The sequence below is a fragment of the Cyprinodon tularosa genome, unplaced genomic scaffold (assembly GCF_016077235.1).
Source record: "Cyprinodon tularosa strain WSP-4 unplaced genomic scaffold, ASM1607723v1 ctg656, whole genome shotgun sequence".
NCBI lineage: Eukaryota > Metazoa > Chordata > Actinopteri > Cyprinodontiformes > Cyprinodontidae > Cyprinodon > Cyprinodon tularosa.
Genome location: NW_024039403.1, coordinates 511976 through 536730, shown reverse-complemented (window position 1 = coordinate 536730; position 24755 = coordinate 511976). Strand labels below are relative to the sequence as shown.

General features: G+C 41.1%; 2 protein-coding genes across 7 annotated transcripts in view; one reads left to right on the top strand and one right to left on the bottom strand.

The window, feature by feature from the left end:
- The window catches only part of ralgps2 (Ral GEF with PH domain and SH3 binding motif 2), a 142243-nt gene that overhangs the window by 92271 nt on the left and 25217 nt on the right, over positions 1-24755 (top strand). The window lies entirely within an intron of this gene.
- angptl1a (angiopoietin-like 1a) lies at positions 1975-23227 on the bottom strand. Its single transcript, XM_038309088.1, has 6 exons — positions 22909-23227; positions 9934-10186; positions 9220-9834; positions 3799-3992; positions 2733-3003; positions 1975-2653 (listed from the first exon to the last, which is right to left on the bottom strand). The coding sequence occupies exons 2-6, from the start codon at positions 10118-10120 to the stop codon at positions 2466-2468; spliced, it is 1455 nt and encodes a 484-aa protein (XP_038165016.1). The 5' UTR covers positions 10121-10186; positions 22909-23227; the 3' UTR covers positions 1975-2465.

Sequence of the window (24755 nt, the reverse complement as noted above, 5' to 3'; positions counted from 1 at the left end):
ACTGTGTCCCTTTCATCTTGCTGTTTGTTAACAAAGGCTATTTTTTCGACAGTAGGTCTTTATGCTAACTTCAGATTTTTTCGAATTTCATTTAATTTTTTAGCTGAAATGGACAAAATGAGGTGGAAAGAAAAAAGTCTGTGGGTCCCATATGAGCAAAAAGATCATGTTTTGGTTGCAATAGCCTGCTACTAGTGTAGCCTAATGTTTTCTAACAAACCACTGAGACCTTCACAGAGCGGGTTAGAATAAATTATACACAAGGAATGATGGGACCATTTAAGGCAATTGGGGTTTTTTCTTTTTATTCAAGATCAACTTTGGAGAAAAAGAAATAAAAGCCATGTACCAATTTCCTTTCACCTCACAATAATGCACTTTCATGCACTACTTTTTATTGGTCAACCACAAAAAGTCAGAAAACAATTGTACCTCTGCAGGGTTCATGTGTTGCAGTTCATCTGAACACTGCTAAAAGTGCAACTGAAAGACATTTTTTAAATGTTTTATTTTTGTCTTGAAGGGCTGAAAGTTCACATATTTTTCCCATCCATTTTCAAAGCCTAACTCTTTATATTTTCCCTTAGTACAACAATTAAGAAGTTTTTTAATGAACCTGTACACAAGATAAAACATTAACAATTGTAATGTTACAAGAATAGATATGGCATTGTCAGGAATGACTACAGTTACTATAAATATGTTGATAAATAACATGATGGCGGAGTGGCAACACTGTGAACATAGGGCTTGAGTCGAGTCATACCTTTTTTTCATTTAAATTAAACAGTTAAAGCCAACAATATTTACATACTAAAGCCAGCTTAGCCTGATGCACATTTGACAAGCACACGTCATTGAGTTCACTTTAAACTGGATTTAATTTTTTTTTTTTATGGAAAAAAAAAATGTATCTAGCAAGATCTTTGCTCCATTGTTGGGTTTCCTTTTAGACATTTTCCCATTTATAAAATAAAATAGGATAAATTCCCATTGCCCTTTAGGACTGAGTTACACAAATATCTGGTGCCACTCGATATAAGAAGCACTACTTTCAATAAGTCATCATTAGCTGCTCAGGATCTCGTTTCCTCCTTTATAAAATACTTGGTCTTGAAAAGACAGAATCAAGTAAGGCACGTTAGCGTAAAGCCGGGCATACACTGCGATATTTTCAATCCTTGCATGCAGCTACAATTCAAACTGTACGACAAAAACGCAGGTATAAAAGTTCACAGCTCAAGATACATTTTCGCATACTATGCAACCCGACGCTCTGATGCGATCTACCTGCTCACACTGTACGTCTGAAAACCACACGTTGGACTCGGTGCCGAGAGATGGTGCTGGTCGGACTCATCAATCCGGAAGAAGAGGAGGAACTGCCTTGTTTGCACATGCGCAATGTTCGAGGTTCTGGTAAATCTGGTAGCGCTTCCACAGCAGGATTTTTCCTCCAACACCTTACGACGGCCGACTGAATTTCAGACATGTTTGATTTTCTCCTGACCTTACAATTCCTGATCGGGAGGTGGTCGTGAGAAACTAATCACCCTTCGATACCCCCTGTATACTACACGACGCAGAACTCACGATGAGGCTGAAACTCGGCCCGATCGAAAAAATTCTTGTACAACTGAAGAATCCTAGCCTCGTGAGACCATCCTGATCTCGCGAGCTTTCAAGGTTTCACTCGCAAATCAGTCTGGAGACTCTCCGTTAAAGAACATTTGGAGCCGTTCACCAAACGAACGTCCAATCAGCGTTGGCTTTGAGGCGGGTTGAAGTGTGACGCAACGAGAAGCGCGACAGTTCAGTCTAAAGAAAATGGCGGCTTCAGCCGATGAAACTAGCGTTAGCGTGGCTATCGAACAAGTTTTATCGGAATTAAGAGTATTTCTTCTCCCGACTGGTTTCGGCAAGAGTAGCCTGGCTTGTGGTTGTGTTTTCGTCATCAATCTGTTAGTACGTCATATGCTTCGTTGATTTGATTGGTTTATTTGACCCGTCTATCACCAACATAGGCCAATCAGCTAACCAGTATTTTCGCCCCTTCTTAAAATTACTTCAACGGAAGGTTTCCAGATGGATATGCGGAGCCAGGTTAGGAGAATCGGCCTGAAAAGGACAAAAAAGTCGTACAATGTACGCCCGGCTTAACAGAATGACCTTGAGGAGACTGATAGCCTATTACCAAGTATCTCCTAGGCGAGTAATTTCTTTAGGAAGGCAATACTTTAAGAAGTCTCTTTACTTTCTTGCAACAGGCAGATGTCAACTCCCTTTTCTCCACTCTGTTATCTAATGATAGAAATGTCTGATTCTACCTTTTTGCTGGTAAAGATTCTCAGTTATCCAGGTCATAGTCAGGGCAGTCATTTTTAACTGTTTTGGAAAGATTCTACCTTTTATATTAATAATTAATGTGTAGATGAAGATCTGCAAGCGATAACCACATTTCAAAGTCAGTCAATTGGCCGGATCATGAGACGGACAGACTTTAGAGAATAAAAACCGCCTCCATAAGCCGCCCAGAACACCCCATCCTGAAATTTGCTGCGGTAAACTCCTCCGCTGTACCAAACGCCGTTTAAGTTGGTTTGACCGCAGGCGTTGTACCACCAGCCACCCTTATGGAAGTGTGCACAGTTGCCTAAAGGAAAGAAGGACACTGGTTTAGCCAGGCGAATTAGTAGGTATTTAACAGTAACACTTCTGGTACAATGACCTACCGCCGAATTCGTCCCTGTCCCGGTCAAGTGTGGTGAACTGTTTGCCGTTGTTGCTGCTGAAGGAGTCCCCAGCATTTCCTTGGTAGGTCCCCAGCCTCAGCTTGTAACCCTCCTTTTCAGGCTCCAGGTAAAAGCTGCTGTACTCGGCGTATACCTTCTTCCCTGCCCAGTCTTCCAGCTCCACCATCAGCTTATAGTCACCCTGCTTCACCAAGTTGAAGATGTTGTCCAGCCCGAGCCAGTGTTCACCGTCTATGTTGCCAAACCCTTTCTGCAGGCAAAGGAAGTCAGTTTTAAATATTATTGCCTTTTTTTGTAGCATGGAATGAATCCTACTTAAGCTTAGTTACTGTGGTTTTGTTAACTGGGGAAAGACGAGAACATTTTATAACACGGTAAGTGAGGGCAGCCATGTCCAAACAACACAAACAATAAACCTAAATCAGGTTGATGAAATTTCAGAGTCCTGCGTCGTAATATAGCTGAGGTTTGTAATCAAGCAACATGAGTGCACATCTGCTTCCAGTTGAGACCATAATGTGATTCACAACCTTTCACTCAGCAAATTAGGTAAACGTCTGAGGCCCCGGCGATCTGTCAGAGGTCTGATGGAGCAATGCAAAGTCAGAGCTGCTTAGACAGACTTCCTTTTTTCTTTTTCAGACTCTGAGTATTGGTTTCAAGACCTGATTTAATAATCCAGGGAAACTCTTGCCTTATTTTCCTTTAAAAAGAAAAGCCAAGACCAGTAGCTTTGAAATCTAGATTTGATGTATTTTTTAATTCCCTGGAAGGGCAACCATTTGATTCTTATCCATGTTTCTCCCTTCTGGAAATAATCTCTTTCTTCATCTGCATGTTTAGCAGTAATTAATCCCTTTAAATTCTCATAAGCTAGCAGCTAATTATTATAGTTCTCAGGACATATTCTTGGCTCTATCAGGAAGAGGCTAACCTTATGGAATAATGCTCGTTTAATCCCCCAGAAATGAACTGCTCAGACTGGTTCACAAGGTGAAGGTTTCCTCTGTCCTTTCTTTACCAGAATCCCGTTTATTAAACCTACCTTATAGTTGTCCCAGTTCCGAAAGAAGTTGACAGAGCCATCTTTCCTCTTTTGTAACACCGTCCATCCCCCGTTGTCGAGGCTATGTTCACACCAGGCTTGGATCAGGTGATCGCTGTTGTCGATCTTGAGCAGGTACATACCGTTTGTGGTGTGACCCGCCTTCCTCACCTGGAAACAATCCTTAAAAGGTCCTAGGGTTTGAAAAAGAGAGAGAATGAATTCTTAAAGCAGTGTGAGAACTACATTTAAAAAAATAATCTAGGGGTAGTTGAGTGGTTTAAAAAGAGAGCATGCGGATATATTGCGACTAAGCATTCACAGATGCAAGAGTTTTTCAACCTAAAACTTGTGGAAGAACTGACATTGTAGTATTCCCTGGTTTAGATTTCTGATCCAGATAATAAATAGAAGCTTAGTTTAAATTAAGAGTTTTTTTTTATCATACTCTCTGATAAGCTAAGCAGACAAAGATGAACTTAAGTGTAAAGTATAGTCGGGATGTGGTTGTTTTTTTATTAAAGCCAGGCATACACTGTGCGATGTTTTCAATCGTTGCACGTAGCTACAGTTCAAACTGTACGACAAAACAAAAATACATTGTCGCAGCCTGGCGACAATGTATTTGGACAAAGACATGGCTGAGCAAATGTGGCTACTACGGTCTGTCAATTTTACAGAAAGAACTCCATTTCACTCATTGCACCCCCGCCATGGTTCTGGGTTTTCATCTGAGAAGAAGAAGAATCCTTGTTTGCCCACTGAGCGATTTGCCTCCGACAACCTTACGACTTCTGACTGAATTTCAAACATGTTTTATGTTCTCCCGACCTCACGGTTCCTGATGTGGTAAAAGTCGGCCTGATCGAAAACATTCTCACACGTCTGGAGAATCGGCCCAAAAACGGCAAAAAAATCATACAGCGTATGGCTGCCTTAATGTCTCTTAACTTTGCTGAACATTACTCACGGTTCGCCTTCATTAAAAATATCCCTGTTCTGATCTGTGCTTGCTACGTTTTTGGAGATGCAGAGCTCTGCTTACAGACCAGTCTGCATGTTAAGGTAACCGACTGATTCAACTGTAGTCAAGCAGAGGCTGCTTTTCCTGTCATCTTATTTCTCTCGGTGATACACCCACACACTTACATAACTCCTTCTCCAAAGGCTGGCCACCCAAAGCTAGCTGCCATTCATTTGTCCGGCTGTTGTAGAACTGCTGCTCCCACTGTTGCCCTCTCTACTGCTTCTTTTTTCTTTTTGTGCCTTTTCTTAACTGTATGGCATTTTACTTCAACTTATTGGAGCCAGTATTTGTTTGTAAACTAATGCTAGCAGTTAGTGGGAAATTAATGCTAATGTCCAGGATGTGTACATACATGAGGCATCTGACCTGATTTTGGTATTTCTGCATCTCTAGCTGTGAGTTTCTATGCAGTTTATTTCTATAGCGCCAATTCACAACACGTCATCTCAAGGCACTTTACAGTTCACCAGATCATCCAGTCAGATTGATTCAAAGTTTTCTATCTAAGGAAAAGCAGCTGATTGCATCGACTCATTGACTCTTCAGCAATCCCTCACACTAAGCATGCTTGTAGCGACAGTGGAGAGGAAAAATTCCCTTTTAACAGGAAGAAACCTCCAGCAAAACCAGGCTCAGTGTGAGCGGCCATCTGCTGAGGCCGACTGGGGTTCAAGGAGACAGAAGCAGACATAGAAAAATAAGCATAGATACAAAAGGCAGCCCCATCCATGAAACACACAGCCAGGCAGACAAGCTCCGTTTTTGTATATTTAGTTTTTTTTTATATGTTTAGTTTGTATTAGATTTATTTAGTTTCTACTATAAATTTATAATTTCCAGATTTTCAGCTAGATTGCCCGCTTAAGTTAGATAAGATAAAAGCAGGGATTTTGAGAAGACAGTATGGCTGCCAGACACAAAGTGGGATAAAGTTAGTGGACAGTTTATTTGCTATTTTGACAGCTTGGATCTGATTGCACCCGTTACATTGATTAGTCTTTTTTTTTTCCTACCTCTTCTTGCTTAACTTCTCTCTAAGTGCTAACATTTTTATTCTGAATTTAAAAAAAAAAAACAAAACAAAAAAACTTTGATCTGCATCACTAATAATAGTAAACAAAGCAAGACCAGAAATCATCTTTTGGTTCTCTGGTTTTTATGCCTATATTAAGAATGCACTCTACTCAGGATTCTTTTCCAGATCCAAGCTTCAGGCTGCCGCTAAGCAATCACTGAAAAACAAAAGTTCCTTAACCTTTTTTTTGTTATAGTTAACTAAATTGGCCCTGAAGCTTTTAAAGTGGTTACTTGAAGGATCGGCTTTTAGTGAAGTCATTGAAAAAAATAAAAAAATAATTCTACCTAAAGGTCTATTTCTATGCAGCTGCATGCTTACATTTTACAGGGTATTCATCTGGGAATAGACTTTAGAGGCTAGATTGACTATTAAAGAGCTTTACTCAAAATTAATCAGCTGAACTGATGCCGGCATATTTCCTCAGTTTCCTCCTGGTGGGAATACTTATTACACAGGCTTTGTGTGAACTGAAGGGACCCAGTTTAACGCCTCTGGACAGAAATCTAAAACCACAGGCTTCATTTAGTCCGGCGGTGTCTTCTCCAAACCTCACCAGGTTCCCTCAGGCTTAGCTTGAAAATAAACGGAGCAGTACATGCTGACTCAAAACGTGTTCATCTAGACCAAACTGTGGTCCAGCAGGGTGTAATTACAGCAGCACCGAACATGCATGGAAGACAAGCCGTTTAAAAGCAGTGGCTGCTCGATGTGTCACCGTCTGCTTAAAGTGGGAGGCTAAACATAAATAGTGAAATGGAAAAAATGCTGCTTCTACCCTCACATTTTTTATTGCTGTCTCTTTCTGTTGGGATTCATTCAAATATCGTCAAAGTAAAACTGCCATTTTTTACGTCTTAGAAAAAAAGTTTCCAGCTCCAGCTCTCCCTCCTTTGAGGCTTTTAAAAACAACCTCCTCTACCTGTCTTTTTTTCCCCCTCTACCTGTCGTTATCGCTGCTAAAGATCACTGAGAGGTGATGAAGACCCGTGTCTTTTGAGAAAAAGAGAATGACCGTTTAGTGAGGAATCTACGACAAAGTATCCATCAAACTTCCTTCACATTCCTTCACCTTTCACAAAGGAAAAAAGGAAACTGAAGGAGATCATCAAAAAATAAAAAAAAAGTGCCTCATATTTTGGCATACTGGCTGAGTATAAGCAGACACCCTTGGACAATAATAAGGTCCAAAAAGTTATACAGTTATAAACAAGTTACCAGAAGCATGATCCGTACCATCAGCTCATTTGCGCAACCATTCATCCAGGTCGCCCTTGATTTTATTTTGTAAAAAATACCTCAATTACGGTTTTTCCTCCTTAAAAATAGTAAGTGTACTAAACTATAATGTGTTAAAGGTTAACATTGTATTTCCTGAGAAAATAAATTATTTTAAATCCTTTCTGTTTTATCACTCGTCTGTGTCCGATCTGCACCGGAAACGGGATCCTACGCTCCTTCCAGGAGCTAAATTTTTCAGCTTTGGATTTAAACATCAATCTAGTCTTTTACTCGCTCTTCTAGAGTTTTATTTTTTCCTTTCAAATTAACATTTTGCTATACGGTGCGTAATATAAAGAAAGAAACAACTAATTCGCAGATAAACATGGTTTAATTATATTTTGCCGGACTGCTCCAAGGATGTCCCATGATGTCAGAGAAGTAGTTTAAAAAGCAACAAAGTTTTCTCAGAAAACGTCATAAAACATTTTTTAAAGACGTGTATCAGTATTCTTCAGTGTGTTAAGGATAGAAATAAGACACCCTGATGTATATCTGGTTGCAAATTTGCAAATGAGCTGAGGGTACGGATCGTGTTTCTGGGACGGATCAGTTAGTGACACTATGGTCGAGGAAGAATGCTAGCTCCGGCTAGCAGCAGTTAGAGCTTCTACTGCAAGGTGGAGCTTCTTCAGCTCTTTATTTCAGCTCTGCAGGAGTTGAGCTCAGTCTCTTTATTGGTTCGGCAGCTTTAACGCTGCAAATAAATGTCAAAATGTGTGAATTAGAGACATTTGTTCTCCAACTGCCTGCTGCTAGCATGTTCTTGTGCTAACGGAAAATTGGCCCCTTATTCTTTTGTTTCCAACTTTGGCTTCCACTAAAATCCAGAGAAAAGCTGCATCTTCTTATAAGCTGCATTGTTCAAATAGTAGGAAAAAAGCTGCGGATCATACCATAAATTGGCAAACCAGATCACTATGGATAACAGCGTTGAGTTGTTAAAGCATCCCTTTCTTACTAAATTCGAGACCCTGCCTTTAACAATGGGAAATTTTTGATTCTCGGTTTTCACTTGATTTTATTTTCAAGCATTAAAGATAACAAGAAGAACCTTTATTACTGTAAAATGGTTGTTGTTAAAATTAGTAATCGAGTTAGTCCTGGTCCATGCATTTAGTTTTTTTTTCACTAATGCCAAAAAGAACTTCTAGATTAGTTTTCATACTGTGTTGTCTCCTAGCAATACCTGCAGCTCCTAATCTATCCATTTGTTTTCCAACCAGAGTTAAAATGAACACCTGTGTTTTACTTTAAAGTATCAGTTGGGCTAAAGTAAGCATGACAGCCCTAATAATGTCAATAAACCGGATCATAAAATCTTATTTCACCCCTTTAGATTTTGACCCTTTAGACAAAAAGGAGTCTTTTTTTCTTTTTTTTGTTCCATCTGCATCATGGATCTTATGAATGATTTCATCCATTTCACTTTTGGGTTGCGTAACGCTAAGCATTCCTCAGCATTCACCCATTGCCAGTCAAAATAAAACTCCCTGAACCTGAACCCAGTTTTAGGAATTCCCTGCAACTGAAATTCAAAAGCTGAAAAATTGATTGAACCTCATAGATGAGCTGTTGAAGGTGTCGGTATGAGACTGTCTGTGGAAAATCAGCACTAGTGCACTAAACATGTGCACGGATGGATTTTAAATCATCCATCAGATTGGTGCATATTCTTTTGCCTTAGCAAGCCTTCCATATAGCATGCATTTTAACTCCAAACCTAAGTAGTTTGATACCCTGAAGTCTCTCCCAAAGCTGCTCAAAGAGACCTAATCCCGTCCTACTAATGCACTACATATGTTGAGGGCAGTGTAGTCAGTGCAGACAGCCAAGTGGGAACAGAGGAATGCATGATTTCACAGCCTCTGTAGCACGCCAAGGGAGAGCCAACTGTGCCACAGCACCACCGACTGATGCCAGAAAAGACATTTTGATTGTTTTCTTTGCTAATTTTGCTTAAGAGGTTATATAAGGATAGAAGATGTCGGCTGAAATTCATTAGGCCGCTGGGTGCTTGGGGAGTAATGATGCATACCGTCGGAGGTGATCGTGCCCTGGGGTGGTGGAGGTTCCATCCCAAAGGGGCTAGCGGTGGGGGCGTCCATCCGCGAGTCTCTGAGGAAGTTCCGATTGTTCCTCACGATTTCGTTGGTAAAGCGGTTATCGACGGGTATGTTCTGCGGCACAACCTGCACCAACGGAGGCACTTGGGGCAGTTCGCTCCGTCCCAGCGTCCTCATGCACTGCTCCTCCAGTGCGGCGATGAGAACGGACTGGTTGTTGACCACCCCGGCCATCGTGGCAAACCGGGCCTCCAGCTCCTTGTACCGCGAAGCCAGTCGCATCATCTCCGAGGTCACGTTCAGGACGCGGTTCTCCAGCTGGGCCAGCTCTAAGGAGTTGTCTCTCTTTCTGATGATCTCATGCAGCAGCTGCATGTAGAGCTGGGTCACCCTGGAGTTCATGTTCCTGCTCTCTTTGCGCAGAAGCTTCATCTCGTTCACCAAGTTACCATCTACCTCCACCACCAGCTGAAGCGTCTCAATCTCACGCCGCTGTTTGTTGAGAACCTCCCGGACATCTGAGATGTCCATACGGGTCACTCTGTCTTTGTCTGGCTCGGGGCCCGTGGTGCTGGCACAGATTGGACCTAAGAGGAGGAAATTTATCATTTTTAGAAGAGAGGCAAGAAGTTGTTGGAAGTAAAAACTGCTGGTGAGGGTGTCCTTCCCAGTGGCAGCATTTTTACCTGTGATTCTCTGCTCCGGTACCAGGAAAGTATAGGAGCACTTCTTCTCCAGATCATGAGCAGCCCTCTTACTCCTCTGGAGGGAGAGCTCTCTGGTTCCCCTCACCTCCCTTGAGCTCCTGCAGTAAATTTCCTCCCACAGAGAGAGGCAGAGCAAGGCACACAGGCTCCAGATCAGCCCCTGCATCGCTGCCGGCTGGCTGGCTGGATAGATGGATTGATGGGCGGCTACTGGGGCTCCCTCCAGGTCTCTCTGAAACAATACAAGACCGGGTGATGTAAGGAAAGTGACTAACAAAATTAGCAAAGTGTTCATTGTATATTATTCCAAAACAAATTTCTACTGCACTCTAATGGACTCATGTTATTGCTTTTAATTGACAAAAACGTCTGTACTAGCTTGCCTTATGTATAACTGTTGGATGGAAGGAGTAAAATAATCTCTTCTGTCCAGCCAAGTGGAAGAGTGTTTTTTTTTTGCTTTTGGTCTCTGATGAGTTCTCAGCTGACACCCAGCTCATTTTTCTTCTCCACTCCCTCTAATAAGACCTGCTGCTTCCAGACGTCCCTCCACTCTGTCTTTGCTATGTGTCCTAAAACCTGGATTTTAAAATCATTTCAAGATTTCATTTAAGAAACTCATTCTATCGATTTTTGTACAATATAAAACCTGACTGCAAAATGATTCCCAGGAATAGAGATGTCCCGATCCAGGTTTTTTCACTTCCGATCCGATACCGATATTGTTTTTGGACTTCCGATCCGATACCGATACTGGCCGATACCAGCCTATCCGAGCATGTATTTAAGTTTAAGTTAAAGTATTTAGCCTTAGTTGTAAGACTCATGTTGAAAAGGGTTTTAGTACTCTTGATAACATCTAGCCAGCTGAATTAGGTGAGATTGAATTAAACACAATGATTGGTAACAACAAACTTACCTGTTTATTAAGAGATAAACACAAACTGGACAAAATTATGAATAGCAATCTGAAATTGCACAGTGAACAGTAAAACCGTAAACAGTTAAAGGTGCAAGTATTACTGTAAGTTTTAATAAAAATGCAAAACAGAATATGGAAAATACTCTATTAACTAAGAATCAGGACTGTACTCTTGAAAAAAGACACTGCTTAAAAAAAAATCAGTGCAAATAATAGTGAACTATTACACAAAAATGCCTTATACTCCCCAATCTCCTCCACACCTAGTCTCCATCTACACATCGTGCAGGATAAAATAATCCCACACGGCTGACATTTTCCCCGCTATCTTCCAATTCACCTGTTTTAATGGTTAGGCCGGGAGACAGACCCTAAAAGACTTGTGGGTGTTTTGAAGGTCTTCTGGAAAATACGGACCGGATTCGGGGAACACTGGCGCAAAATAGTGGAATGAATTGTTTCAATAGGTGAAACTGGAAAATACGGACCGGATTTTTTTTTTTTACTGGATCGGCATTTTTACATGCTTTGCCGATACGCATTTTTTTGCCAATATCGGCGTCCGATCCGATACGTGGATCGGATCGGGACAAGCCTACCCAGGAAGCCATTGTGGATCTTTCAGCTCGTTCATCACAGGGAGCCTTGCTACAGATGTGGTCTTCTGGAAGCAGCATGACTCCTTAAACTCTTGGTTTATTTCTCAGTTTGTATATAAATGAAACATATAAATAAAGCTTTAAACCAAATTCCTAAATATTGAGCATTATAGTGTCTGTAATGATGAATCTTTTGAGCTGAGATGGGCTGGCCGGTTTCATGCACAGATACCAGATTCTTTTTTACCCCAAGTACTGATATTTTAGTCGCCGATAATCCCGAATACATATGCGAATAGTAAATAAAGGCTTAGTTTAAGGAAGAGTTTAGATCCTATTCTCTGTCATCACACTTTTACTTCTAATCTTTTATAAATGAGAAGCATTTCTATGTCTCCTTCTGTCTCCTTGAACCCCAGTCGGCCTCGGCAGATGGCCGCTCACACTGAGCCTGGTTCTGCTGGAGGTGTATTGAGATGACATGTTGTGTATTGTCACTATATAAATAAACTGAATTGAAATTGAATTTTAAGTTAATCTCTGTTTTTCCTGGGATTTCATTTGATGGACAACAGAGAAAATGGTTGATGATTATAAATGGAGAAAATGATGCAGGGCTTCTCAAAAAGTTGGATCTGAGTAAAAATCTTTGGGTTATTAATTAGGCATAGATATGTTCTGATTTAAATTCCTGGGTTAATATAACATCAGAGGTCGCAGCACATTAAAGCAGTGGAGACTAATTCTACTCTGCCATTTTCTCTCAAATCGCACAACCCCAACGGGAAAACAACCCCACCCTACGTTTCTATTCAGAATCAGGTTAAATGCTGACAGGGATTCTGGGTAACAGACAATGTTTGCGTCACTCTCACAGGGATGAGAAATAAAGCAAAGAATCTCTGATGTCTAACTCTCTGCACCATCATTCCTCTACCGCGTCTATTCTGGTTCTGTTTAATGAACAAACATAAAACCAGCCAGAGACCTGTTCCTAAACCTCCATTCATCTCCTCTGTCTGTGTCCAACTGTTCGGTCCTCCCCTCCATCCCCTCGCGGTTAAGCCACGCCTCCACCCTGAAGCCCGGGTCCCGTGCATCTCTCACATGACGCCATTGTGGTTCTTCAGGAATTCTGGCAGTTATGTCACTTGGAACAATGTTGAGAAAGGACCAGATTGCAGCCGGTGCTGCAGCTTGTTGGCGTGCATGCAAGCAGGCTACATGGCAGCGTGTGTATGTTTCTGCGGCTGTCTGAGTGATTGAATGCTCCGAGTGTTTGCATGACTATCCAGAGACGTTCTTCATCTTCATCGTGTTTTTCTAACAGTGTGTCTGACAGCATAACCTGGTACTGTATCCTTGCTGACCTCAGCGAGAGCTGCTGATGACTTAAACAGCAGCATCAGATCTTCTCTGTGTCCTTTCTTCTAATCCTAGCTTAGTACAGTCGCTGTTTAACAAGATGCATCAGAGTTCACGGTTTAGAGGTTCATAAATGAGAGGATCACAGAGTTCATCCAGAGCCACAAATTTGTTTCAGTTTACTTCCTGCTTTTTTTTCTTTTTTTCTTTTTGAATTCCTCTGACGCTGTTGTTTCGACTATGAAGGGCCTCACGTCTTTCATAAAACCAGAACATATCAGAGACATTCCAGGATATGCTGAAAGGTCACATGAAGGTGTAGAGTTTAAAATGCTTCCTTAGAACTGGCATTTCATTGAGCTAATGATCTGAATCTGATCAACAAGATCTCTTTAATATTCCAAGTTCCAAATCGGCGTCCGACACATTGTTGTGTCTTCGCAAGTTGTGCTCCATACAAAACCTTCTGACACTCATTCCCGAGTAATGTGGAGCTCCATGGCGGCTCAAAGCATCACTAATGAGTGTTTTTTCTCTCTCAAAAAGTTCGATAATCAATGCAGAAAACGCTTCAAGTGCAGCCATTTCCTTTTGTTTTAGAAATAGTTTGTTTTGATGCCGTCTTCATCCGCTGTAAATGATTTTTCTTTGGCGACTCACTTCATTTCTGGTACCGCTTCATATTAAAACAACAGCCGTACTTTATTTTCATTTAGCTGGCAAAACAAAACTCAAACGCTGTTGATTTTCTATAAATTCGATTTTTCATTTTTTCGATTTAGGTTTTAAAAACGGAAAAACAGAAAAACCAAATGCTTGTTTTGTTTTTTCGTTTTTGTTTTGAAAAGAAAAAACCAAAGAACGAACCAAAAAAAGACACCATCAACTAGGGGTGGGTATTGCCAAAGACGTCACGATTCGATTTGAATCACGATTCATATGCATGATGCGATTCTATCACGATGCATCACGATACTTGAATTATTGCTATGCATTGCAATATTTTCTCCTCCATGTTTTGTTTTTGAATGACTCGTGGCAGTATCCCGTGGCCGGAAATGCTTGTGACACAAGGCAGCGTGCGTCAACACATCCGCAGCGACATCTACTGGACTGGAAGTTGTATTACACTTGTTTTTGGCTGATGTTCGCCAACCATTCATGCAATTTTATTTTTAAATTTTTTAAAATTAATAATCGATACTTGGCGTCAAGAATCGATGCAGTAGATCACGGAAATTAGAATCACGATGCATCATCATGACGATTATTTTGCACACCCCTACCATCAACGCAACTTCAGTTGATCCTCCCTAAGATGCAAAAAGGCTAATTTTTTTATCATTTTGGCTGCAGTCGGTCATCATTCTCTATTCCTTCCTCTCTGGCAGCTTCTTACTCTTTCCTTTCTCTCTTACTCTTTTTAAAACAGCGTTAAAGTCCATATGGAAGTTGGGTGCTGGAAGTAGTTAAAGGATTTATAGAACCTACAGTCTTTTCCCCCTGAAGCTAAAGTGAATTATTATTCGTCTCGTTGGCTCGGTTTTACTGAAAAACATTATTTATTGTCATAATATCTTGGTGCAAGTAGTGAAATCATGTCTGGAAAAGTGGATTTGCTGTTCATTTAGCCCGGCTTGTGTTTGGCAACATCTGAGAACATCTCTGCTGTGGCTCCAAAGTCTCATCCCTCGCTAATAACTCTCTATTTGATCAAACGGGTTCGAATTCATAATTCCTCACTTTTACTTTCCTGCCTTTCTCTGGGATTTAGTCCCTTGAACGTAAAGGCAGCTATAGGGTCCGTCTGAAGGGTTGAACATACTTCCTCTTCTTATTTGACCACAAACACTCTTTACAGCTTGAAATCAGCTCCAGATGAACAAAACCGTTTTTCTCTTTGTTTAAAGCAAATTAAGGTATTAGATTCTCTTCAGCTCCAGAGATGCTCTACTTCCGCGGTTCTCAAAGTGTGTGGCGCGACCCACTGGTGGGGAATTGAGACGTGACAGGTGGGGCGCGCCAAGTTCCGGTGTGTGTTGTGTGACTATAAATGTAGAACGTGTGAGAGCAAACTGTCCTTATAGCTGTATGTTGCCGCTTTTTAGACCAATCAAACCCACAAAGTAATCATTACTAGCCTACATGCAGTCTAATTAAAAGAACATTAGATATGAGAAAAATTTCACCTGGAACTGAAGTGCCAAAATAATGATTGACGTGACGTCGGCATATTATTTGTAACGGAATAAACTTTCGCGCCCCAGTGTTGCCAACTCAGCGACTTTGTCGCTATATTTCAGACCCCTCCAGCGACTCTTTTTCAAAAAAGCGACTAGCGACAAATCTAGCGACTTTTGGAGACTCTTACGTGAAAGCACGTATCGTTCCTTTTCTTGTCCTCCAGCGGCAGGTGCTGCCGTGGGGCGCCTCCCCCATCCCCACCCCGTTCTCCCCCGCTATCGCAGGAGTCCCTCTCAGCGCTGCAGTCAGAGACACAGCATGTTTACCCTCAGCGTCCAGACTGCAAATAAAGCGCACATGCGCCGGGATTGACGGCGCAGGTTGATCATAAATAACTGAATTTGAAATATTTTATCTTAAATAAATAACGGCGTTTGATTCACACAGCCACATGTTCATGTTTCTGGTTTGGAGTGGAGAGGGAGTATCCACTCATCGGGCAGAGAGCTGTGTGCATTCTTCTTCCCTTTGCCACATCATATCTCTGTGAGATGGGCTTTTCAGCTGTTGCTTCACTGAAAACAAAGCATGACAACCCCGTTTTGATAAACTGTGCAATGCAAAACAGGCTCATTGCAGCCACTAATGCAGGGATAAATAGACCTGTCTTGCCAGATGGATTTCACTTCTTTTCTTTTATTAACAGATTGCAGAGTGGCACTTTAATTTTTTCTATCTTTGAGCTGCATTTTTATTTTCTTTATTTTTGTTTTTATTTTCTTTATTTTTGAGCTTGCTGTTATTTGATGTAGGTAGTTTGTATTTAGATACTACTTGTTACTTCAATAAAATTGGAACATTTTAAGATCGTTTCATATTTCATTAGCATTGTGTTGGGGCGATGGGGACAGGCGGGGCTTGAAAATTCCCCCTTGTCCAAAGTGGGGAATGACAGAAAAAGTTTGAGAACCACTGCTCTACTTTGATTAATGGTTTCCTTTTGTTTTCCCATTTATTTCCAGCTTAAGATGATCTGTTTTCTAAGGAACAGATTTCCCTCCTGTGTGGAATCATGCTTTAATACTTCAGGGTCTCTTGACTGCTTCACACAAACAAAAGCAGGCTTGCATATTTATTTCCTTACATGCGCTGACGTTTACACCCCCGGCACAAGAAATGAAGTGATGTCAAGATAAACGAGCTTTCCACAAGGCTTTTGCCACGCTCCATTTATCGTACTTTATCTCGAGACTAACCGTATCTCATCCATCTTGAGTCTGTGTGTGGCAGCTGATTCTGTTCATGGAAACTGATATTTCATTATTTTCTGGATGTTGTGCAAGAGGAAATGAGAAGTCATTTAGCATCCGGCTGCTTTGTTTCTTCCAGAGAGGAAAACTAGCCCTGTCTGTGTCGAAGGTGCTATATGAATGGTTGTTCCTCACAAAGGCAGCCATACGGCACTCCGACGGTCCTGTGTCACTCTGTATTTATTGGCGTTCAGCCTGTGAAAACTCTGGTATCATTTGTTACTCAAACAAATTGATTAATATATGTACAGTTTAAAGTGTTTGCATAGAAATCTGAATCAGTAAGGGTGTTTCGGGGTTTTAAATATGCACTTTTGGACTTAATAATCATGAGTCCCTTCAGAAAGAGTGTAAAGGGTCAGATGCTGATCATCCTGTAGGTATTTGAGTATTTTATGATGCTGCTAGCCAGACATAGCTGCTGTGAGTTAAAACTCGAAAATATGAACGAGCCAGTCGGCCTCGGCAGATGGCCGCTCACACTGAGCCTGGTTCTGCTGGAGGTTTCTTCCTGTTAAAAGGGAGTTTTTCCTCTCCACTGTCGCTACAAGCATGCTTAGTGTGAGGGATTGCTGAAGAGTCAATGAGTCGATGCAATCAGCTGCTTTTCCTTAGATAGAAAACTTTAAATCAATCTGACCTTGAGATAATTTGTTGTGAATCAGCGCTATAGAAATAAACTGAATTGAAAATTGAATTATCATTAAAAGAATGTTGATTTCAGGGTAAAGTATAAGCAGAATATTATGCTATTCTATAAAACACATCAAAAGTCTCCCTGCCCTAGCTAACATAACGGAACATTATTGAAGGCGTGTACAATAATATTTGCTATTTATTTCAATTATTGATTTCATTGTAGTTTTGAACTTGATACATAAAAAAATGCTTTTTTAATCCTTTCCTCTGAGGAGGGAAGCTGCTATTTAGTGCGTTTTGTTTGGCTGTTTGCAGGATACCTGCACTCTGCTGCTTGTCAAAGTCAGTCGTCCTCATTAACGTCACCATTGCCTCAATGAAAAGCAGTTCTTCAAGTCACACGTCTTTTTAGACTTCCCATGTTTTAGGGAATATTTCCAGAGATAGGATTTAGTTGCATAGCAACAGGTGGGAGAGGGGCAGCGCTCCAGTACTTTATGTAATCTAGTCAAAGGAAACTGGTGCACTGTCGAGGAATAAAAGGTATTGTGGAGGATTTTTGGAAAGATCCGCCCTCGCCATTTAAAAAAAATAAAGCACTGTACCCGTTCCAATGGGTGCGTGCGAGAGCGTGCACGAGCCCATTTCTCCTCGTGCACGCTCTGTTTGATAGTTGCTGTTAGCATCACTCATTCAAGATACTTTCCAAAAGAAGATTTGCAATTTTTCCACTATGTCAGACTCAAAAATGGGGACGAGCGCGTAGGACGGCCTTACGTAAACACATCACCAGAATGATTGACAATTAGGAGGACCACTTATTTAGAGGATCCATCCGGACGAAGAACATCCTCCACTGTATCTTTAACATAAACATGTTAATAGTAATATTACAACAAGTTGGCTCTAACTTTGTTATCATATATTATTAGAAAACGGCCTAAAAATCATTTTCGGCAAGTTGTTTTGGGATTTTTTTAATTTACTGCCCTATGTGGGGAAACCCATAAAGAGGAATGTTTTCTCCTCCAAAATCCTGTCTGTATTGTAATAGTTTTGGGAGTCCTGGTGTCGGGACGTCCTGCAATGATTTACAGCTCTGCAGCCTGATTTTTATATCCACTCAGAATCCCCTGCTAAGACACCTCTGCCTCCTATCTGCTGCTCAGACTTTCCCACCTCCAAGCCATAAAAGAAGAAGAAAAACACAACCCTAAAACACTCATTATTGCTTGCAGAGGGTAAGAAGAACAAAAAAAGATAAGACCATGTCTGGATAAGCAAAAGGTGAAGATTGGGTATGAATAGAGGAATAATTCAGTGTTCTGTGTCTGAACATCTGGATATAAACGTCCCCCCTGCAGAACATCTGTGCATGATGCCACCCGCCACCACTACTGGTCTAAGGAGCGAGTTGACTACATTATTAACCATGTTTGTAGTCCTGCCTGATCGTTTTTCACAGTTCTACAAAAGGAAGGAAGTTTGAATTGAAATAAATGATGGAGGGAAATCACAGCAGAGGAGCAGCTTTGGAGAGGAACGCAGCATGAGACGGGGGGGCATAAAAACCACAGACTTTAAAAAAGTATTAATGGGTGGAAATTACCAACACAAGCACACAATGACTGATGAAGAATAACAAGGAAAACTCCTGAAAAAAGGCGCCCTAAAAGAAAGCGAAATCCTGCTTCTAATTGCATCGTATTAAAGCTGCTTCAGCTTCTTGTTTTGTTTCTTTTTACATTGTGTGAGAGCGAAGGTAAAAAGTAAAAAAAAAAAAGGCAGAGTTTAAAACGGTTATATACAAACATTATAAAACTTTAAATAAAATGTTTCTTCCTCCTGGCGCTGATCATTGCTGAGCTGATCTCCTTAGAATGTCTTTAAGGCGCAAAACATCACAAAGCTTTAGAGAAAAACAGGCTGCAAAAAAGATTTTAACAGTTTTAACCTCGATCCTATTTTAGAATAAAAACTTAAATGTTGAATTAAAGAAAGTTTCTTCTCCTCTTGCCCCCCCCCCCCCCCCCTCTCTGGTTGGCTTCTTGGGTATAGAGGCTCTAAAGATGTGGGCTGATGTTGGGGTCAGAGGTCTATAAGTGGGATTTGGCGTGGAGACCCACCCTTCCTTTCCTTCAATCGGTCTTTGTGGGAAGCAGGTCTCCCTCTTTCTCTTTATGCATGGCTATGGAATAATAATATGTTCTGCGGTATCTTTATGGGCCTCCAGTGGCTGAGGTTCATATAAGGCCATCTTTCTCTCCCAAATAGGCGGGTTTCTTCTTCCTAGAAAGAATTATGATTCCTTTCTAATCTATAACCAACATCCTTTAAGGTGCTTTTTGTCCTGGACGCTCTGATTATTCAGATTGGTGATGTCACTCTGCTGCTGCTGCTGCTGCTACCTGCAGCTAAGTGAGAACACATTTGACCCCTAAAGGGAGGACTTTGATGTAGGGCTGCAACTAATGATTATTTTGAATCGATTAACCTGTTTATTTTTTTTTTATATTAATCGATTAATAATCGGACGGCTAAAGGTACCTCAAAGAAGATTATTTTTACAGAATTAAACCAGGTGAAACTAAAACTTTTCCCCTTGAGGTTTTCTGGATGGAGCAGTTTCACATAAATAAAAGATATTTATGTATATTTTTACATTTTTATTAAAATTCCTGCTCTAAGCAGGTTGTTCTGTCACCTTAAGGCACGTTTTAGAGCCTCTATGCTCCAGTTAATGATTAATCGATTACTGAATTAGTTAACAGTTATTTAAATAATTAATTAACCACGATTAATCCGATTAATTGTTTAAGCTCAACTTTGATGTAAACCAAGGGACCATTTCCTGGTTCTACCATTTTTGGGGGCTTAGGGCTTTTGTTTAGAGCTTACAGATATGTCTTTTCAGTTTTTTTTTTTAACAATTGACAAAACAGGTAAACGATTCAAACCTTCTAAGAGGCTGTAGATTCTATAAAAGCTCTCCATGACATGAGACAGCACTTCTGTTGATGTTTAATTTTGGTAAATTTAATGGAAACTAAGTTTTTAAACGTATTCAATGGACCAGAATAAGAAAACATGAATAAGATAAATAATAATAAAGTGAGAACATCGCTCTGGTTCCTCTTACATCAATCCTGGATAACTGAGTTGTTCTGCACCTCCTCTCTGAATGTGGTTGGTCTTTTTCTTGGGTGTCTGATCTTTTGAAAAATAAAATGCAATGATTCTTTTTGTGGACCTCATGGGTTTGTGAGGAATACCTGAAAGCTTTAAGCACTTAGTGTAGTTTAGTGTTGGTTTAATTAGTCCTAAAATCCAACGGGAAATTATTAAACTAAACTGAGCAATAATTATTTAACTTATGAGCAAAACATGGACTAAAACTGGGTCTAAATCAGGTGTTGAAACTAGAGCAAACCAGGATTAAAGGTCAGTTAATAAACACTAGGTACATAAAAAAACAAACCATTTGATTTGATCCTACACTTCAGTCTTCACAGTGATAATTTAAGCTAAATGCTTTATATTTTATTCATATTTACTAAAATGCTAGACTGCTTAAAATCTTCATTAACTTACAAAGTGAATTATTTTGGTCCAGAAAAAATACGATGCAATTAAGATGATTTTCCTCGTAATAACTGCTCAGAAATCCCGGTTATTTTTCAATATCTGGCGCGGGACCCTCCCCCCCACCCCACCCCCGCTGCTGTCAGTGCAGTGAATATATTAGGTGGGCTGGTGCAAAAATATGGACTTGATAAAAAAAACCTGTCATTATGTGTTAGCACTAAATAGCGGACTGGATTTTTTTATACTGTTGTATTTTTATTTATAAATAAGTGGAATGGAGTCGAGTTTTAATGTCCGTCGTATTTTAGCGTGAAAACTTCTGGGTTATGGGGTGTTGCTTTTTTACAACCTGAACGCTCACATGCTTGAAGAGAAAATGTTGACTTTTGATTCGTTTTTAACTTTTATATCTCATAGTGTTTTGGTTTATTACTTACTGAGACGAATGAATGTTTTATGTTTTTGTTCTACATGTCACATGTCCGGGCTGAGCCGTTAATTTGCTGATTCCTCTGTGCCTCTCTGAGTTATTTCTCTCCCACTGCAGCCACCTTTCTGTGTTGCTTTATTTCTTTCTTTATTTCAGCCCCCGGTGTCCTGTGTGATGCGGTACCCAGGTGGTTTCTTACTTGAACTGGTTTGACAGACTGCTGATTTTGACCAAATCTTTCATTCTTCTGGAGGGCAGTGAGGAGAAAGCAGAGAGCCAGGAGAGAATTAAAAAAGTTACCATGTATCGTTTGGCTTAACGCCTTAAAGCTCTCTGATCCAGGAGGCGACTCGTGACCTCAGACAGACTCGTTTTTATTTCTCCTCTGAGTCGCTCCTAACCTTCTGCCTCTTACGTCGATCAACACATGCATCCTATTAGCTGGATCAGAACAGAGACGCTCGTAAATTAGCTGCGTGAGCTTTGAGCTCTCCTGTCCAGCGGCTCGTCTGAGTTACATGCCTCCTGGGTTTTTACCCCGACCCCTTTGGCTGACCCCCCACTCTCTGTTGTAACCTGTCCATCCAGCTGTGTCCAGACCCTCGTTAAGAGTGAGCTCCATCGGGTGGCTCCAGGGTTTGTGCTGCAACCTTGTTGTTTTTGGCTCTTTGTTCAATTTAAAGCTTCCATAACTTGCTGGTTGCCTTCTAGCGGTGTTCTGTGGACGGACCTGAACTCATGCGGTCTGCAAGGCCAGATTAGTGGTTTTAGTGGATCCAGCATGCTTCTGTGGAGCATACAAACGGTAAAATGTGATTATATGCATGCCTGTCACCCGAAGGCCGCAGCTGATTGTTGCAGACCGATGTTGATTTTCGTAGCGGCGTGCAGCTGCAGCAGCACAGCTGGATGGGCTCCACCACATCCCACCTGACTGCCGTCATCCAGGAAGTTTTCACAACTTGAAATAGAAAAGGAGTCCAGCAGGAGGTGGAAGGTTAAGAGGATAGTGAGTTTATGTTTGGTTTGGTTCTAATGAGCCATTTAGAGCCGCTCCACCCTTCCTTCTTCCTCTGAAGGTCCAGGCTCCTGCGCCCCGGCATGGAATGTTCTGGCTATGCCTCTGACCTCCTCTTTATCTTTTTTAGCTTTTTCTCCTCCTGCTCCAGCCTGAGTTATTGGAGTTATTCCTATTAGGATTTATTACTCCGAGGGAAAACCGAGGAAGTTATGAAATATTTTCTCAGCCTCTTCCTTAAGGGCTGTGTGCGCGTCCCTCGGTCAGTTCGGGCTCTATCATCACAGCAGACCGGATTAATGTGGGAACATTTGATGACAGTAAAGTGTGAAAACGCAGCATGTTGATGTTGGTCTTTTAAAACAATGTGATTGAAGCATCTCTCATCTACAGGGAGTGATTGATGAGCTGCTGGCTCTCCTTATATCAGGTCACAATGGGACGTCCTGAAAACCAATCTGTACTTTGTTCATATAAACCTTTTACTTTGTAAGCTGCTCTTTTGCTCCAGCTCAGAGTCAGAACTCAGACGGTGCTGGGTTACCAAAGATAAAAATGAAGTGTGAAGAAATAAACAATCCTGCAGCAGGCCGTCTGATTTCTCCATCTGATCCTATCGACATCCTTTGTGAGTGTTGGCGGATGTGTTTAAATCGCATTCCTCTCCCTCCCGCTGCCTGTATTCAGGCTTAGTCCTCAGATTTTTTAACCTTTTAAACCGTGATGGGATCCTTAGCTGTGCTGCATTCATAAAGATGCTGCACACATGATATCACAGACTAAAGCGGCTCTGCTAAGCGTCTGCAGCAAGAGCCTCCAGTCACGAAACGTCTCGCACAGCTGTAACAGCTGCACAAACACACACACACACCATTCCCAGCATAATCTTCTGCAACTTTTACCTGCGTTGACAGCAGCGGTGGGTCGGTGCTGGTTCGGTCCGGTTATGGTTTAATGCGCCTGTTGTGTTGAGGTTTCATGGAGTTGAGCCGCTCAGGAATCATCCCTCTTCGTGTCTCCGTCCGTCTTTGTCCCAGGGGTCTGAGCTGCTCCCCCCTCCCTCCCTCTGTCCCGTACGTAGCAGCGGGGCACCGGGGTGAAGCTCAGGGCCCTGCTTCCTTAAAGGTGCGCCTTTCTGCCCCGGGGCTCAGGCTGGGGCATGGTTCAAAAGCCAGCCTCTTCTGCAGACTGAGGTCCAACCGCTGATGCCTTGAGCTTTTCACAAAGGGTCCGGGGGAGGGAGGGAGGGAGGGGGAAAGGGGTAAGAGGGTGTGGGAGATTTGCTTTTTTTTTTCTCCCTCTCTCTTCCATGGTTATTTTTTTTTTCTTGGAGGGGGGTTCCCAGCCTCCATCTGATGTCACTTTGAGGAGAAGAAACTCCAAAAGGAGAAAAACAGCCACTTCATTCAGCTCCTCAACAACAGCAGTCATGCTTCTCGTTTGAGAAAAGGAGTTTTAAAAGAAAAACTGCGTCCTGAGCTGCAGCTCTTGTTTAGCAGCCATCTTCTGTAGCAACCAGAGGGTTTGTTTGTTATGCCGCCGGGGTCTTCGGGCGCCTTCCTGTCCAACAGCTGGACACAAGCAGGCAGGCAGATAAAACTGATTTGTGGCGCTAAAGCAGCAGAATGCATGCCCTAAGTGTTGCTTCAACTTGTTGACAACTTGTTTTGTTTCATCATTTCTTCCATTTGCATTTCTGGGACCTAGAAAGATGGATGCTAAAATGATGGTCTTTAAAGAAGGCTCCACTTTATTTCTCTGACTTTTTATGGATCTTTTTTTTTTTTCACCACGTGTAAACGCGTTATAACCATGCTTTCTGACCACAGGTTCCCTGGGCATTACTCTCTGCTGCGATGATGTGTGGATTTATACATGACTAACGGCTGATATGTTCAAAGAAAAGCAACTACAGCAGTTAAGCTTCCAGAAAGTATCTTTCCCTCCTCCCCTATGTGGCTCTAATCATCCTCCCTTACAGCCTCCAAGTTCCTGTAATCTGATTCTCGGTTTCCCACCATTTATTTATCTCAGTTTATTTCATATGGCTCTGCTCTGTATGCAGGTCTAAGTGCTGGAAAAGTATGCAAACCCCTCTAACCTTTTTCACATTTTATTAAATCGAACCCAAATTTCTTTTGTTTTTTTATAGAATTTTATGTGAGAACCAACTCAAATTGGCACATGCCAAAAAGAGAACGATTGAAAATAAATATATTATGCATCTTTCATATAGTTTTCTAAATAAAAATGAAAAGGGCTCTGTGCATTTGACGTTTGCCTACATTTTTTATTGTTATTTAGGGCTGAAACAAGTGATCAGAAGAATCGATTATAAAAATAATCGTCAACTAATTTAGTAATCAATTAATCGTTAACTAAATTATAGAGACATTAAAACATGCCTTTAGCCTAAGGAGCGACTCACTTATAGTAATTATACCAAGATTGTAAAAAAATAAATAAATATAAAGAAGTTGCATTTAAGATAAAAAAAAAAAAAATTTTCTTTCCGTCAATATTCTCTATTCAGTGGAAAAGTTTAGTTTCATCTGTTTCTAATTTCATAAAAAGTCTCCTTTAAGGAACCTTTTGCTATACAATTTTTAATAGATTAATCGATTTGCCAAATAATCGTTAGTTGCAGCCGTAGTGTAACTACAGCTGCTAGTTATTTTTTTTATATTCTCTGCAGAATTTAATGGAAGAGAAATTTCCGTTACTGTCCATATATGGAAATATTCAGCTG